This window comes from Silene latifolia, chromosome 2 (genome assembly GCF_048544455.1).
Source record: "Silene latifolia isolate original U9 population chromosome 2, ASM4854445v1, whole genome shotgun sequence".
NCBI classification, from domain to species: domain Eukaryota; kingdom Viridiplantae; phylum Streptophyta; class Magnoliopsida; order Caryophyllales; family Caryophyllaceae; genus Silene; species Silene latifolia.
Genome location: NC_133527.1, coordinates 149,811,402 through 149,828,556, shown reverse-complemented (window position 1 = coordinate 149,828,556; position 17,155 = coordinate 149,811,402). Strand labels below are relative to the sequence as shown.

At 38.3% G+C, this 17,155-nt stretch overlaps 1 protein-coding gene and 1 non-coding gene across 2 annotated transcripts; both read right to left on the bottom strand.

The window, feature by feature from the left end:
• Positions 1–315: 315 nt before the first annotated feature.
• LOC141641453 (protein FAR-RED IMPAIRED RESPONSE 1-like) lies at positions 316–3,824 on the bottom strand. Its single transcript, XM_074450112.1, has 4 exons — positions 3,662–3,824; positions 1,472–1,849; positions 928–1,319; positions 316–675 (listed from the first exon to the last, which is right to left on the bottom strand). Exons 1-4 carry the CDS (start codon positions 3,822–3,824, stop codon positions 316–318), a joined length of 1,293 nt encoding a protein of 430 aa, XP_074306213.1.
• A 4,939-nt stretch (positions 3,825–8,763) lies between these two features.
• Positions 8,764–8,870, bottom strand: LOC141645053 (small nucleolar RNA R71). The gene has a single exon (XR_012544647.1). It is a non-coding gene; the product is annotated as a small nucleolar RNA R71 (small nucleolar RNA).
• Between the last annotated feature and the right edge of the window lie 8,285 nt (positions 8,871–17,155).

Sequence of the window (17,155 nt, the reverse complement as noted above, 5' to 3'; positions counted from 1 at the left end):
GCCAGCAGGGTAAACACGATACAAAAACACCTCAGGGTCATCAATCGGAAGGATGACAACACGAGTACCCATGGCAAGCGCGAATTCTTTCTCAAACACTCGAAATAGCTCCAATGTGTAAACCTGAGATGCATGTAGTAACAAATCCACTAGAGGGTACACAAAAGATGGTGTAGATCTTATGCCGTTGAATTCTTTACGCTCTTCCTCACCCCGCCATCTTTTCACCGTGTTTTCAAATATCCCAAAGAATTCGGTAACGGAAGTAGTCTTAGAATCTTGAAAGCCCATCGCATGGTTTGTGCTCTCACTCCTTTAGGACGATAAAATTCCGGCTGAAAAGAATTGATTGTTGAAAGCAGTGCTCCATTTCGCTCTATGTTTGTACAATCTCTTAAACCATGAATGGTTGACTAACCCATATTCTGCCAACATTTTATGCCAAGTCTCCTTAAATTCAGCCTCATTGTAGCAACCATGAAGGCATTTGTTGAATAGGTTCTGGAACGGACGATCACCCTTAGTTTCCCGAAGTGAGATATGGCGTTTTGTTGAATGTGCCACTGACATAGACGATGTCTGGTTTGTGGATAAACCTGTCACCAGTTTAACGTTAACAAAATTAGACACATGCTGATCTGCAAAATATATATGGTGACATAAACACTGTAAACCCTACATGTGACCATTTTAACAATACTGAAGTGGTCTATAGACAATATGGGAAAATCTAACCATATTAGCATATGTTTCTACAAACAAAGATGGTCACATTTATGGCATATTGTGGTGACATGAGAAAATAGGACGCAATATTACTATGTTAACTTATGTTAGTGTTAAGCAAGATGGTAACATTTGTGGTGAAACATGGTGACAAAAGACAATATGACCCAGTGTAACCTACTAGTAAAAAAACCGTCATACCGTTTCAATGGCATTTGCTATTGCTTGGTCTTGGTCAGTGAAAATAGTGACAGGACAAACATCCTCACCCATGGATTCGTTGAAAACATTGAACAACCACTCGAATGATTCTTCCTTTTCGTTCGACAGGAAAGCACAACCAAACATGACATTCGACCAATGGTTGTTAATACCAACAAAGGCTCCACAAATGAGATTGTACCTATTGGTACGATACGTTGTATCAACTATTTTAACATCTCCGTACAACAAATAGTCATCTCTCATCATCGCATCCCGCCAGAATAGGTTACTTAATCTGCCTTTTTCGTCAAACTGAACATGGAAAAAGAACCCCGACTCCTCCGCTTGCCTACTAGTCATGAGGTTGATCAAAGTGGCTGCATCACCACCTTTAATTGATTTCATATTCAATCTGTTAACATAATTAATATGGTCTCGCTTTGTGTGGCTGACAAACGCATCACCACCAGCCCCTGCCGCAGCAACCCTGAATTGGACTAAGGAGGAACATGCGCTTTAGTCATTGCCTTTATTAACTCACCCTCCGCTTCTGTGATTTTGCGCTCCGACCTATGATGATGCTGCCACTGGACGGGTGTGAAAGGATGATTATGTTCAACCACGTGCTGCACTACCTCCCATAATCCATCATTATTTACTTTTGTCCTAACACAGGCTTCGCATTTACAGCGAGTAATTGCTGCATTCCTACTACTAACTTCATTCCCGTTCGCATGTACACCTTCGCAAGAGCATCTAAAGTATCTCTCAATGAGCGGCCTGTCTTTCACATCAGCCCTACGAGATGTTGATTTCTTGATACTAAATCCCTTGAGTTGCGAATGTTTCTTATACAAGCTGAAGATGTGCTCCCATTTTCTAGCTTTTATTCCAAGTAAACAACCTGATAGATCCGTACCTATGACAAGATATATTAAGCATTGGTTAACAGGGGAACACTGAATGGTAAACAACTTTACTGAGAATGTCACCATTTATAAATTATTTACACACAACATTCGGTCACAGTTCAGACAAAACAACTACATATCACAAATATAATGGTCATATTTTCATGGTACATAATAAGGTTATCATATTAAGTCAGAATGTCACTATTTTAAGTTCTAAACAAACAAAATATGCTGTCACCTTTCTTACTAAAACGTCTACATATCATAACTATCCTGGTCACATTGTAACAGTAAATGAAAATGTAACCAATTTTAGTCATACTGTCACCATTTTATGTTTTTCAACACAAAACATGGTGTTACATTTAATACTAAACTAACAACATATGACGACTATAATGGTCACATTTTAGTAGAACATCAGAAGGTAACCATTTTAAGTGAGAATGCCACCATTTTAAGTTGTAAATACACACGTCATGTTATCACGTTGTTACTAAAACGTCTACATATTATAACTATCATGGTCACATTTTACCAGTAAATCAGAATGTAAGCAAATTTAGTCAAAGGTCACCATTTTAAGTTAAACAATTCTCTCAAATTTCATACTAAAACAACTACATATCACAAGTATAATGGTCACATTTAATAGTACATCAGAAGGAAATAATATTCAGTCAGAATGTAACCATTATAAGTTGTTAACACACACAACTTCCTGACACGTTTCTTACTAAAACTTCTACATATCAGACTATCATGGTCACATTTTAACAGTATATCAGAATGTAAACAACTTTAGTCATACTGTCACCATTTTAAGTTTAAATATTTATAGCTAAAACGTCTACATACCATAACTATCATGGGCACATTTTAACAATTACTCGGAATGTAACCAACTTTAGTCATAGTGTCACCATTTTAGGTTTAAAAATGTTCTCACAGTTCATACTAATGCAACTACAAATCAGAACTATAATGGCCACATTTTAATAGTACATCAGAAGGGAACCATATTCAGTCAGAATGTCACCATTATAAGTTGTAAACACACACTACTTGCTGTTAGGTTTCTTACTAAAACATCTACATATCATAACTATCAGGGTCACATTTTAACAATAGATCGAAATGTAACCAAAGTTAGTCATAATGTGACCATTTTAAGTTTAAAGAGTAATAGCTAAAACAAAAGAATGGGTTTTGACAAAATAATGCGTTTTGCTTAAAAGGGCAACACTGAACCCTAAAATGGTGATACTATATCATAAAATGATAATCTGTTGAAAACGATTTTTGTGCTTCTTTCAGGTTAGTTGCTGTTAGCTTATGCACAGTTAATATTCATCTTCAACTCCAACAACATCAAAAGCCTGTCTTTTACATAAAAAAAATACTCATTCTGTATTTACTGAACAAAAGCTTAAGAAATTGAACGATCAAATGAACGAAAAATATGCTAATATTCTGTCTCCCATGCTGTTTCCTTATGCAGCTACCAATATTCATCTAAAAATTGACCTAACACCTCATGAACACACAAATCTAAATCGTCAAAGATATCATTAAAAAAAACATAAAAAATTGACCTAAAATCTCATGAACACACAGATAAAAAAAACCTTAATAAATACAATACTTTATGCAAGTAAATATGAAAAATTAACCTAAATCGTCCAAATAAATAATGAAGAACACAAAGATTGCATATTTATGCGAGGAAATTTCGAAAAAAATAAAACAATTTGTTGATTATTGCATATCGTCCATTCAAAACATCACCAAAATTAAAAAATAAATAAAAAACAAACCTTTGCTCATCAACATCGTCGCAAAATCATCGTTTTTACCATCAAATAATTCACAATCAGCCGTCTCAACATTAACAGAATCCGATGCAGGATGAGCGGTCTCAAAATCAACAATTTTTTGATTATTATCATCCTCCATTGCCGAGTTCTCGTCCATAGCCATGGTGTTGTGAGAAAAATTTTAAGCGATGATTATGATTCTGAGAATTTGCATGAATATTTGACGATAATTATGAATTTTCTGCAAAAAAGCATGAACAATGTGAGAAAAAATGAAAATTTGAATGGATGATTAAGGTCTTAGGGTTGAGGAAAGTGAAAGCATGGGAGGAGGAAGAAGGTCATTTCTACTCAGAAAATGGGACGTAAAGGGTGATTTGGTGGAGGATTTCATGCAAATTGGCATTAAATGCTAATGTACTTATGTTCCCCACTCAAACCCCACACTAATTTTATATATTATAAAGTTGCCCCACCCATATGTACTACCCGACCCATTTTCAACAATGTGGTATCGATTTGCCCCGTCTCTTGTTTGTAACGGATAACGTCCGTCACAAACAAGAATTTGTGTTTAAACAAAAGCAACTCTCCTGGAATTTGTTGCACTTATGTACTTCACCATGTTTAATTACAGCCGTTCAAAACTAATCTAACCAGTCGAGCTTAGTGGTTAAATTATAACTGAAATTCCCATGGATTTGAGATTTGATTTCGAACCTCTCCTAAAAAAATTGTGTATATATTGTTCATAAATTTAAATTATCTTTTATATTTCGAGTCATAAAAAGGATGGTTAACTTAATAATGCTTTAATTTACAGCCTCTTAGGTATATAGTGCGCATTGCTAGTTAAAAATAGATGATGATAATAATTATACTCAACAACTAGTATATGTGTAATTGGAGATCGAACCCAAAGGACGATTTGTTCCAAAGAGTTATCACTCACAATTAGCCATGTCTTATATCACAAATTGGGTTTATGATTGTATTCTAAGCTACTATAAAAAATAACAAGTACTCGTAAATGAAAATTAAAGCAAGTAGTAAAATGGAGATGTAAACAATATAGAGAAAACACTAGGGCGTCATGTGATCATAGGGGAGAACAAATGGGGGTTCACATATAAATGAGTCTAAGATTAATCAGAGTTGTAGTCGGGTTAGAATCGAGGCTCTCGATCTTACGGTTCCACCTAGGCCAAGTCGGACTAACTCTCACATATACCCGGTCTTCCTACCAACATCATGCATGGTCTAACTACTCCTAAGGCTCTCGATCTTATAGGAGAAGTTGAATAGGTAGAGAATCATTCTAGGCTGTCAATCAAGCATTTCATCAAACATAACATGTGCACTAGTTGAAACCACAACATTCAATCAATAATATAGACTCATTAAGCATGGATTCTACTCTTTAATCATCCCTTAATCCCCCATTAACCCTAACTAAAGACTACTCACAACTCATCATGATTAGCATATAAGGGGTGTCATACAATATATCAAATCACCCCCATCAGTTTGATATTATGTGCAATCAAACACCTTAACTTATAAATGTAGCAAGTCAATCCCATAAGTTTCTCTTAATGTGAAATTAACCACATATCTTATTTTTAAGAATAAATTTGCTAATTAAATATTTTACGATTATTAAAAATCAAAATTACTGATTATATTTTAATCCTAAAATTTTTTATTGTTAAAAAACATGTTCAAATTTTATTTTATTTTTGGTGGAAAATGTACATAACATGAGAATTGTTAATGATGTTACAATGAAAAGTTACATGATGATCAAAAGAAGGTAATCAACAAAGGATAAATAAAAGATTAAGTAGAGATTAATGAAATATAACAACTTAAGAGATAAACAAAATAAGGAAGAAAAAAGAAGAAATCCTTGATTAGATGAAGAATTGTTACCCTCTTCACGATTAACCCAATAAATCTTCAATTAAAAGTGTAGATCTAAGACAAATTAAGGAAAGATAAACTAGGGTTTTAGTGCTAAGTCTAGTATAAAGTGTTGTATCCTCAACTAATTACAAGAGGCTATTTATATTAAGTACAAGTTTATGGATAACTAAGGGCTTAAATGAAGTATTGGCCCATTAAAAGAATCCATCGCCTTGCAAGACTCCAGAGCAGCTCGTGCGGATTAGATCTGGAAAGGTCATCATTGCCCATAAACTCGTGAGAGTTGCTGAGGGACTCGCTTGAGCTAGACAGGTACTCGCTCGAGTTCGCCTAGTCTTCCTCTCCCTTGGTCCTTACTGCCCCATAATCCCTGGGGACTGGTCTTGGCTCTTGGGGATTTTCCTTCATTCCCCGGAAGCTTGACGTATTGGCCTACAGGTCCTTTTTAACTTTAGTCTCTGCTTGATGCTTGGTCGTTAAATTCTTCCATTTAGCTCCGAAATGATCCATTAATGCGAGGTTAGCGTTGTTTCCTATGAATGGCACCAATCCTTATAGAATATCAAATATGAAGCTAAAGATATACGAAACGTCCCCAATTATCATAAAAAGCACGCGAAACGAGGCTAGTTAAGGGAGTAAAAGTGCGTAAATATTGACCACATCAATAGAGCTATTTAAATGCGGCCTTGGGCCGAATATAGGACGAGCCATACTAAATAAATTGCCCGTTAAGACAATAACGGGTGGGACAGGTTAAAATAATGAGCTACTTAATCTCGCCCTTTGATGTGACTCATATTTGAGCACATTTAGTCCCCAAATTAACCTCGTTCCCATGCTTTCTAGCATATATTAGGGTCATTTCTTTTCTTTAGTTTCCCATTTTGCATATTCTTTGAGGTTTTATGTCATTGGTAGGGGAGGATTGCTAACCTTGCATTTATGGAGCAAAATGGAGCTAAATGGATCGCATCTAATGACCAAACATCAAAGAGGAGATTGACACTAGATAGAGGCCTAAGCAAATAAATGAAGTAAAATGGGCAATGATGAAGAGATCCGTGCATCCCCAACACAATCCTCGCAGATTGTTAAGGAGCCAAACAAGAGGAGAACCCTATGCCACGATCCGAGCGTCCTGAGCTCAGGACGCGCGTCCTAGAGCCAGGATCCGAGCGTCTCCAAGCCAGCCTGAGCGGATCTTCTTACAGGACCAGCCGTGCTTTAGGCAAGGACGCGCGGATTCTGGTGGGACTTGCAGCATGATCTGCGCTTGTCCCTCGGGATTAGCAAGATTGTTAAGTTTCTCTTAGGGTCTTAATCGTCATTTAAGCCCTTAGTAACCCTAATCCTTGTACTTAATTTTAGTATAAATACCCCATTGTACAATCTAATTATCATCTTATCATAATCATTCTCTTAATTTAGTCTTAATCAAAGTTGCAATACATATTTCAATATTAATCACATCTTAATCTTTCCTTAATTTCTCAATTGTTCTTAGTTTTAGTTGGGTAATTAGAAGATTATTTGGATTTATTGGAGGATTAACAACCCTCCATCAATCATCAAGTTTACTTCTATATTATTCTTTGCTTTATTATTTGGATCATCTCAAATAGGTATAATCTCTTTTACCCTTGCTTAATTATTGTTAAGCACATCATTTATTCATCATGTTTTGCTTTGTTAGTATGATTGACAACCTTATTAGCATGTTAAACTTGATCATGAGTGAGTAGTCCTTTAGCTAGGGTTAATGGGAAATTAGGGGAAACAAACATGGGGATTGATCTATGCTTAATATAATATATTTTCATAATTAAATTTCTTGCTTGTTGTGATTTCAACCTATGCACATGTTATGTTTGATAAAATGCTAGACTATGAAACCTTGCATTTTTTACCCATCTCTTATCTTTTCAATGAGGCTTGTAAGACATAAACCAACTCGAGCCTTGTTAGACCATGCATAGAGTTGAATAGGAGGAGACTAAGTCGACTTGTAGGTGTTGTACAGTCTTGATTGTCTCGGCTCCGGGACCTAAATCTTCCTAGGGATTGTAAGATATAGACTAACTCGATCCCATCACAATAATAAGTGCTTACTTCTAATTGAAAACATGTTTCTATGATCTATTTCCATGAATCCCCTATGAACCCATGACACTCTAGTGATTTTAATAAATTGTTTATAACCCCCTTTAATTGCTTTACTTTGTTTTTACTTAATTTACATTCATCTTGTTGATTAGCTTAGATTACATCTCATCTTAACCCAATTTGTGACACCCTAAGACATAACTACTTACAATTGAAATCTTAAATCGATACCCGTCCCTTGGGATCCGACATTTACTTACCTCTTTACTAAGATAGTTTGTGACGTTATAAATATTGTTTTGGCTGGTAGTGACAACGACATAATAAACCACGATTTAGCCACACCAAAAATGGCACCGTTGCCGGGGACGATGTTCAATTGATTTGATTTTCGTTAATTGTTTTTAGTTGTGTCTTTCTTTACCTTGGGGAAGTCAATCTCCTCAAGGTTGTTCTAATTGTTTTCGAGTTGTTTGATATTTTGCATGACTAGGAGATCACAAGGTAATATGTTACCTATTGATTTCGCGATTGAAAGGACCTTAACCAACAATAGAAGAGTTGCTAGAGGTACTTCAAGAGTTGTAGGTATTGGAGAGATTGTGGACATTCAACCAAATAACATTGAGTTTGTCAACCCTTTTGCAAGAGAAGGAGAGGATAACCCAATTCCAAGCCAACCACAAAATCAACCCACAATGCCTAAATTTTCATCTTATTCCATACCAACCGAGGAGAACCTACCAAACGGTACTCCTACACCACCACATTTAACCGGTAATTTCATTTCCAAATCCGCATTCATATAATTGGTTGAGAGAAGTCAATTTGGAGGGATGCCTAGTGAAGATCCTCATTCACATATGGAGACTTTTTGCGACTATTGTGATGCGATTTCTCAAACCAGAGTTACTCAAGACCAAATCCGATGGATATTGTTTCTTTTTTATTTGATCGGTACCGCAAAGCAATGGTTGAAGAGCCTAGACAAGGCTACCTTTGGTATTGATTCATGGAAGAAGCTAGCACTTGCCTTCTACAAGAAATTCTATCCTCCGGAGAAGACTAATATGTTGAGAGCCCAAATCACCGGGTTCAAGCAAAGGGATGAGGAGTCATTATATGAAGCATGGGAGAGATTTAAGGACACTTGTCGTTCTTGTCCACACCATGGGCTTAGTGAGTGGTTCCTTGTTCAACAATTTTGGAACGGTTTATATTAAGACTCGCGTAATGTGCTCAATATGGGATCCAACGGTATGTTTACCGAAGTTGATGACAATCAAACATAGGCCAAAATCGAAGAGATGGCGGTTCATAATTTCCAATATAGTAGGCCTCGAAAGGCCACTAGAGGAGGAAAGCATGAGGTAGATTCCATCACGCAATTGGGTGCTCAACTAAGTGCTCATATCGACACCATCAATTTAAAGTTTGAGAAGGCCATGGCTAAGCTTGATGAAGCTTCTAAATCACCCAAACAACATGTCAATGCTATGGTGGCATCATCCTCAATTCCAAGTGGAGTATGTGAAAGTTGTGGAACTTTAGGACATGAGCAAAATGAATGTAGGGGAACGAATGAACAAGTGAATGCTTTCCAAGCATACAAGAATGGCACCCCTTATTCCAACTACTATAATGAGAATACCAAATTTCATCCAAATCTTTCATACAAGAGCCAAAATGTCCAAAACCCCCAACCAACATACACCCCACCCCCAATGAGAAATCAAGCTCAAAGACCCTTTTTCAACCAAGGCCAAGGATATCAAAATCAATCTTCCTACAACTAATCCAATGACCAAAGCTTTGATGTTCAAAAAGAGGTCCTCCAAATGCAAAAGAACCAACAAGAATTCTTCACCTAAATGCAAAAAGATAGCCAAGCTAAAGAAATCACCATCAACAACATACTTGCCCACACCAAAATGTTAGAGACCCAAATGACTCAATTAGCATCTTTTAGCTCTCAAAGACAAAAGAGGCAATTACCGCCTCAAGGTAACCGCCCAAGACATAAGACGGTTAGTGCCATCCATTTTAGGAGTGGTACAAGATATGAGGGGCCAAAGAGGTCGATTGATGAAGATATTGTGGATGTTAGTGACAAGCAAAGAGTTGTGGAGAACTCTACGGAGGTAGATCTTACCACCAATGAACTTTCAAAGAAGAAGAATGAAGAGAAGGTTAAGGAAAAAGAGCCTATTGTGATTAGACTTCCATTCCCAAGTCGTCAAGCTAAGCCTAAGTTTGATGAGCAACTTGGAAAGTTCATGGAAATTGTGAAGAACTTAGAAGTCTCAATCCCATTCACGGAATTGATCAATCATGTTCCAGCTTATGCAAAGTATATGAAGGATATTCTTACCAAGAAGAAATTCATTCGAAAGTTGGAGACTATTGCCTTTACCAAAGTGAGTAGTGCTATTCTTCAAGGGAGTTCCCCTCCAAAGCTCAAAGATTCGGGAAGCTTTTCTATTCCATGTACCATTGGCGACACTACAATCAACAAAGCATTATGTGATCTTGGAGCAAGTGTAAGTGTCATGCCATACTCGGTATATAAGAGGCTAGGAATGGGAGAGCTCAAATGCACCAACATTACTCTTCAAATGGCGGATCAATCAACAAAGATACCTCTAGGGGTATGGGAGGATGTGCCCGTGAGAATTGGCAAATTTTTCATCCCGGTAGACTTTGTCATTGTAGACATGGAGGAGGATTCCAACATTCCTATCATTTTAGGAAGACCTTTCTTGCATACCGCGGGAGCGGTAATCGATGTGAAATATGGAGAGCTCACACTTGAAGTAGGGGACGAAACAATTACTTTCAATCTTGACAAAACAATGAGAGCTCCCCGACTATATGAGCCATGCTTCATGGTCGATCACTATAGCCGAGAAAGTGGTAGAAAGAAGTTAGAATCTCTATGCAAAGATCAAGCATGGGTAAAGAAACACCACCCATATGGAAGAAGAAAGTGGAAGACCTTCAAGTAGCTCTATTCGGAGAGCATGGAATTTTCAACAACAACAATGAGAGCTTGAATAGCTCACCCATCATGACAAGTAATAAAGAAGGCCTCATTGGCCATGACAACAAGAAAGAAGAGTTGCTCTTGTCAACTCATGACATCATTGGGGAACAAGCTAATGAAGTTTGTGGTCTATGGGACGATGAATTTGAAGAATTAGTCAATCCTTATATTGGAAATGCTATGACCTCAGACCAAGGCTTTGAGGATCCTTGTCATCACTTTGACTCGGACTACAACAATGAAGAAAACAATGCACAAAGATCTATGCAAGATCTTTATCATGAAAATGAGCAAGCCTTCGACTACTTCTACAAGGTGTTGAGCAACATTAACAACACCTTGGCTTTGCCCCCTTGACATCTCATCCAAGAATGAGAGTTTGGTGGAGTCCTCCCTAAACCACCATTTGTAAATATTCTAACCCCTTAACTAGCATTTCATTTCCTTTATTGCATCTTTGTCATTTTTGGATTTGCATTTTTGTGCTTTGATCAAGATTTTTGACATGAGAGCAAGTGAGGGAGGTATTTTAACGTGTTTTGATGTGTAATGTTTGATTAAGTGTGGGGATGGAAAATTCCTAGGCTAACCAAGCCTTTGTAGTGCAACCCACAACATTTAACAAAGGAAAGGAAGGAAGAATGACATGGGAAAAGTAATCCCCACGAGCAGACCTGAGCTCGTGGGAGCTGAAGAGGATCCGAGTGTCCCTAGAGACAACCCGAGCATCCTGGCCTTAGGACGTGGGGGCTGGGATAGTTTACTTTGTGGGAGACGCCCTGTAAGAAAATCTACGCAAGTCAGCATCAGAACGCTCGTCCCCAACTTCAGGACGCTCGTCTTGACATCAATCCGCGTGTTCTGGGAGGTCTAAAGTTTATGAAATTTTGATGAAGGAAAATCCGCACGTCCCAGGAAAGATCCGAGCGTCCCCTCAGAAGTCCGCTCGAGTTGAAAAGAATCCGCGCGTCCTAGCACTGGTCTGTTAATTCAGGACGTCCTCTAAGACAACTCGCGCGTCCCGTCAGAAATCCGAGCGTCCCAAGCCTGTTACTTAAGCAAAACACGGGACACCCCTTCCTTCCCCCATTAATTTCTATCTTTCAAAAACACAAACACATACATTTTCTCCCACTTAAACCCTCAATTAACTCATCTAAAAACACCAATTTATCAACAAAATTCACCACAATCCAAACAAAACTTGCTCAAAACAAGATTAAAACACTCCTTCATAAACAAAAGACCATCTAAACATCAATTTCCTCACAATCGAAAATCCTAAATTGATTGAGGAATTGATTGAAGTTTGAAGAAGCAAGGAACATTCAAGCAAAATCTTGGTTTGTTGATACCAATTTGAGAAGGAAAATACAATGGCAAGGACCAAAGGCGGAACCAAGGCACCCAAAACTCAAAATTTATCAAAGAGGCAACAAGCTCTTCTTGCATCTAAGGCTTTGGTGGTAACCCAAACAAGGGAGGAAGTCCAAATAATCGTCAATCCTATTGAGGAAGCTACCACATCTACTCCGGTTGTAGAACAATTGTCAAAATTTTCGGAGGTAACTTTCTTAACCGATAAGCATAGGATTGCATTTTTATCCCTTGCTAAAAAGACTATTGTGGCTACCAAGTTTATTTGTCAAGATGCCTTGGGAAAATTGGGTGTGCTTGAGCGAACTAAAGCATTTTTCGAGTCCATGGGGTTGTTAACCCTCTTTGAAATGGATGAATTGACTTACCCCTCATTGACCATAGAGTTCATAAGCTCCTTAAAGGTGTATAATATAGAGACTCGAAATTATGTTGAGTTCCCTTGAGAACAAGAGTAGAAGAATGACTAAGACCGGTTTTGGTAAAGTGTTTGGTCTTATGCGATATGATCATTTTGAGAAAAAGCCTTTGAAGTATGATGCCGCACCCCTTTGGAAAGCTATTACCGGTCGAAAATTTGATTCTTTCCGGGAGTGCTATGCTTTATATGTTCACCATCCGGGTATAAGAGTATGGCACAAGTTTGTGGCCAATACCTTAATTGCTAGAAAAGGCACCACCCACTTCATCGAACTTGATTTTGTCTACCTTGAGTCCTTCATGAATGTCAATGGGAAGTTCACCAAAAGGTACATCATTCTTCAACTATTGCTTGATCGGTGGCTCGAGATTGATAATGGGAAATATGGAGCGGCCTTCATTGTAAATGGGGGCTTAGTAACGAGGTTAGATAAGCACTTTAACCTGGATTTCAACAAGGATAACACCTACAAACCGGTTAAAGGGAGCAACCTCCTTAATATGAGCACTATGATCAACAAATTCCATTGGGTCAAGAATGACAATCTTGACAATAAATATGAGTGGCTCATCAAAGAAGCTAAGTCCTTTGTCTTGCCTAGCAAGATTTGCCGTATCTCCGTCCGTAAACCAAACTACCTATTGCCCGTCTCCAAGGAAGCCGAAGTGATAATTAAGCAACATAGGGATCCAATTGCAAAGCCCTCCTCCTCCACCATTGTGACTCCACCATATCCCTTTGCCTACCAAGAATTCGAACCGAGTGGCTCTAATGTCATGGTAGGCAACGACTATTTGACCCAATTAATGCAACAAATGCATAAAGAAGCTCAAGATGACCGGGTGAATTCTTACCGTACCTAATATCCACCCCTACTACATCTAGATAGGCAAGGACTTCTTGATCCTTCATGTCCTTTGCCTAGTTGGGCGGATAAGGAGGTATTCTTCCCTAGTGCTTCTCAAGATGAAAGTGGTGAATCCTCCGGGTCAATGAAGGTGGATGATGAAGAATATAATGAAGAAATTGATGATGAAAGTGATGATGATGATGGCGGCGATAAGGCCGGTTATGATGATGTCACAATGAGCGACAATTGAGGGTTGAAAAGGCTATTTGGAGGATACCACAAGTGCGGGGTTGACTACTTGACTTCAACCTATTCCATTGTGAGTTTCCTACACCTCCTTTAGCTTTGTTTTTATCTCTTGTTTTAAAATTTTAATCTTGATCATTTGTAGAGTTAATCTTGGCTCTTGGTAGTTTTGAGTCATAGCATCACTTAAAGGACTCCCACCTCGGTTCCATTGAGGTGTCTCATTTATTGTTCCCATTTGAAAATCCAAAATGACAATTAGAACTCATGCATTACATCCTTGCCTTGTGCTTGAACTTCCCTATTTTGACACTAGAAATAGTGTTTTGATTGGTTTGGGGAAGTTCACACACAAGGAATGCAACTCAATTTAAATTGGCTCTCCGATTAATAGAAAGCATGCATCATATAGGATAGATTAGATTGCATCACTTGTTTATATATGTCATATAGTTTGCATATTAGTGTAGAAATCATGCATTTTCATTTAGCTTGCATTGCATAATTTCCTATCGTGTTGGCCATTGAGGACAATGCCCATACTAGTGTGGGGATGAGAAATTCTAACTTAACATTTAAAATCAAAAAATGATAAAAATTGAAAAATTTCGAAAAACACAAAAATATGTTCTTTTACTCCATAAAAACAAAAACCGTAAAAATTTAAAAAATTTAAAAATCCAAAAACATGTTCATTCCTTTGTAGTGTAGAATTGTATATTGTGTATATACTTGTGTTTGTTTGTCTTCTTATCACATTGAATCGACTACGCCACATCTGAGGCATGAGGAATATGAATACCTCATGATATGATCTTTCCAAATTTCTTTTTTCCTCTCTATGTTAATGACTATGTGGCTTTATTTTGGTTGATGCGGTACAAACCAATGTGATTTTAGGAGTTCCATTTAGTTTACATAGCATACTAGTTGATAGAGGCATTTGCATTAGGTTGTAGATATGTTAGTTGCATCATGGCATGTGGTTGCATTTTAGAGAAACTTTTGTGAAAGCATCTATTTGGGAAACTTGACAAGTGTATATAAGGCCCTTGTAAATACTTTTTCTTCTTGAGACTTTGCTCACTAGAATACCTCTAATACACCCTTGGATGTGTCATGCTAGTATCGTTTGACCCATGGACTAAGGCGTAGTTAAGAGTACCTTGTGGTGTGATAACTCCTTGGCTACCGTTTATTCCAAGGTGACCCTTGAAACCATGCTGTGACACCCCCATATACCAAGGAGCCTTACTAAGACCTTCCCTAGCATATAAGGACATCACCATCTAGGTTGCCCGAGGAAAGTAATCATCAAAGGTCAATAAAAGAACATTTAAACTGTTTACAAGTGTTACAACCAAACTGCTAAAATAAAGGTACAACTCATCACTATAAACTATATCCTGTCGTAACTCGTGAGGACTCATCCCAGCCCGGACTCCAGCAACCATCCAAGACAACACCTGCTAAGACTGACTGCTCACCATAAGGGATCACGGCAGACACAACAAAGCAAACAAGACAAGCCAAACAAGGTCAGTAACTGAGACAAGACACAACAAACATAACCAACCTATAATAAGCACAACCAAACACACACACACACACAGTCACAACCACTCCAACCAATCTTCGTCACCGACTGTCCACTGGACCAGCCCTGCCAGTGGGGGACCGCAACCGTTCCCACCTAAGCCCCGCTCATCATATCAAGCGATAACCCTGTCCCATTAATGTGCACATCTCCTCCCGTGGCGGGTTCCACGGAGGGCAAAACTAGGGCGTGAAGCCACTCCCGCAAGTGACTCCACTCAGCCGAGGACGCACCTCAAGAACCAGAGACAATCAACAACAGACAGCTGCAATACAACAACAACCAACAATTTGTATACACCAACCGATTACCACATATACTCTGCCACACAATTACAACAACCACGACACAACAACCGATACACTAGACCATCCGCAAAAACTGAGTAGGCGAACCTACCTGTAACCAAAACCAGCGATTCCTCGATCAGCCATAGGACATCAACCAAGCAAGCAATCCCTAAACAATTAGTACACAACCTATTACCATCACTACCACCATACAAAGAATCACAAAGACAAAGATGGCGATGATGACATACCTACGCATCTCACAACGGAGTCAAGACCACTACCTGACTTAGGTAACCCATCCGCAAGGTACTAGCATCCTCAAAGGCTCCCATGGAAGGTATTTGGTGAAGGAAGAAGAAGAAACGACATCTAGGTTTAGAGAAAAGAGGCGGAAATGATTTGCGGTTTGACGAAACACGATTATAAACCCCCGCTGAAAAGACGCTACTCGATCGAGTAACTTACGTACTCGATCGAGTGCCCCCTACTCGATCGAGTATCCAAACTACTCGATCGAGTAGCCTCTACTCTATCGAGTACCACTCAAAACCAAAGGCAAACAAGGCACAAGGTAGCTTTGGCACGCATCACTAAGGGCTATTACCTGTTCCCTAAGTCGGTCAACGTTGGTCAACGGGTCTCTAAAAGGACGGGTATTACACATGCAACCACCTTCGACTTCTATCACATTTTGTCAATAAAAAAGGGAATGGGCACAAAAATTATCAATTTGAGTTCAAGCATCAAAATGAAAAACAAGAAGTCTACAAATTGCATCAAAGAAAAGAGGAGTACAAAAAAATTAGAACTCCTATGCTTCAAATAAAAGCACCGTCGTTACAAATTAGGGTGACTTTGAAATGTTCAAAAATGTAAAAGTTGAAAATTGTCAAGTATCGAAATGCCAAACAACAAAAAAATGGCAAAAGAAATTATTCTCAAAAATGTCAAATGCCACAAGAAAATTAGGGGGAATAACAAAATCAAATGCAAACTCCCATTATGAAACTCAAAGTATATTAATCCCTTTTTCCTAGGCGATTGAGGACAAAGGTACCCTAGCTTGACAGTACTTGGAGGTGATTTGTTGGTATCCTCCTAGTCTTAGTAACTTAAAGAAACCATATCTATAATTGAGTGTGTACCCTTAGATTGCTTCCCTTCTAGATAATTTCCGCCACTTAGATGAGGAAAGTGGCTATTCATTTTTGTAGATGCATCCATTACTTGTTTTGTGTGCTTAATGCTTGGATGTATCGCCATTTTGGCAAGACCCACCTTGCCTTGCAAGAAGGCACCCTACCTCATGGATGTCTTGTTGTGAGTTGAAGGGGCGGAGTGAGACCCGCTAATTGTATCATATCGGCTATATTAGTATGTTAGTTTAAATAAAGGTCATAGTTTTAGTCACCTATTTACTCGGGACGAGCAAAGGTTCGGTTTGGGGATGTTTGATGTGACTCATATTTGAGCATATTTAGTGTTGGAGCTTGTGTCCTCCACAAATTAGTGTGATAACATTCGTAAATCTCTTACAACTTCACAAGGGTATACTTCGTATTTTATCAGTTGATTAACGATTACCTAATAACGGTTGGCTTGCTAGAAAGTTTGACGTTATTATCATACAGATGA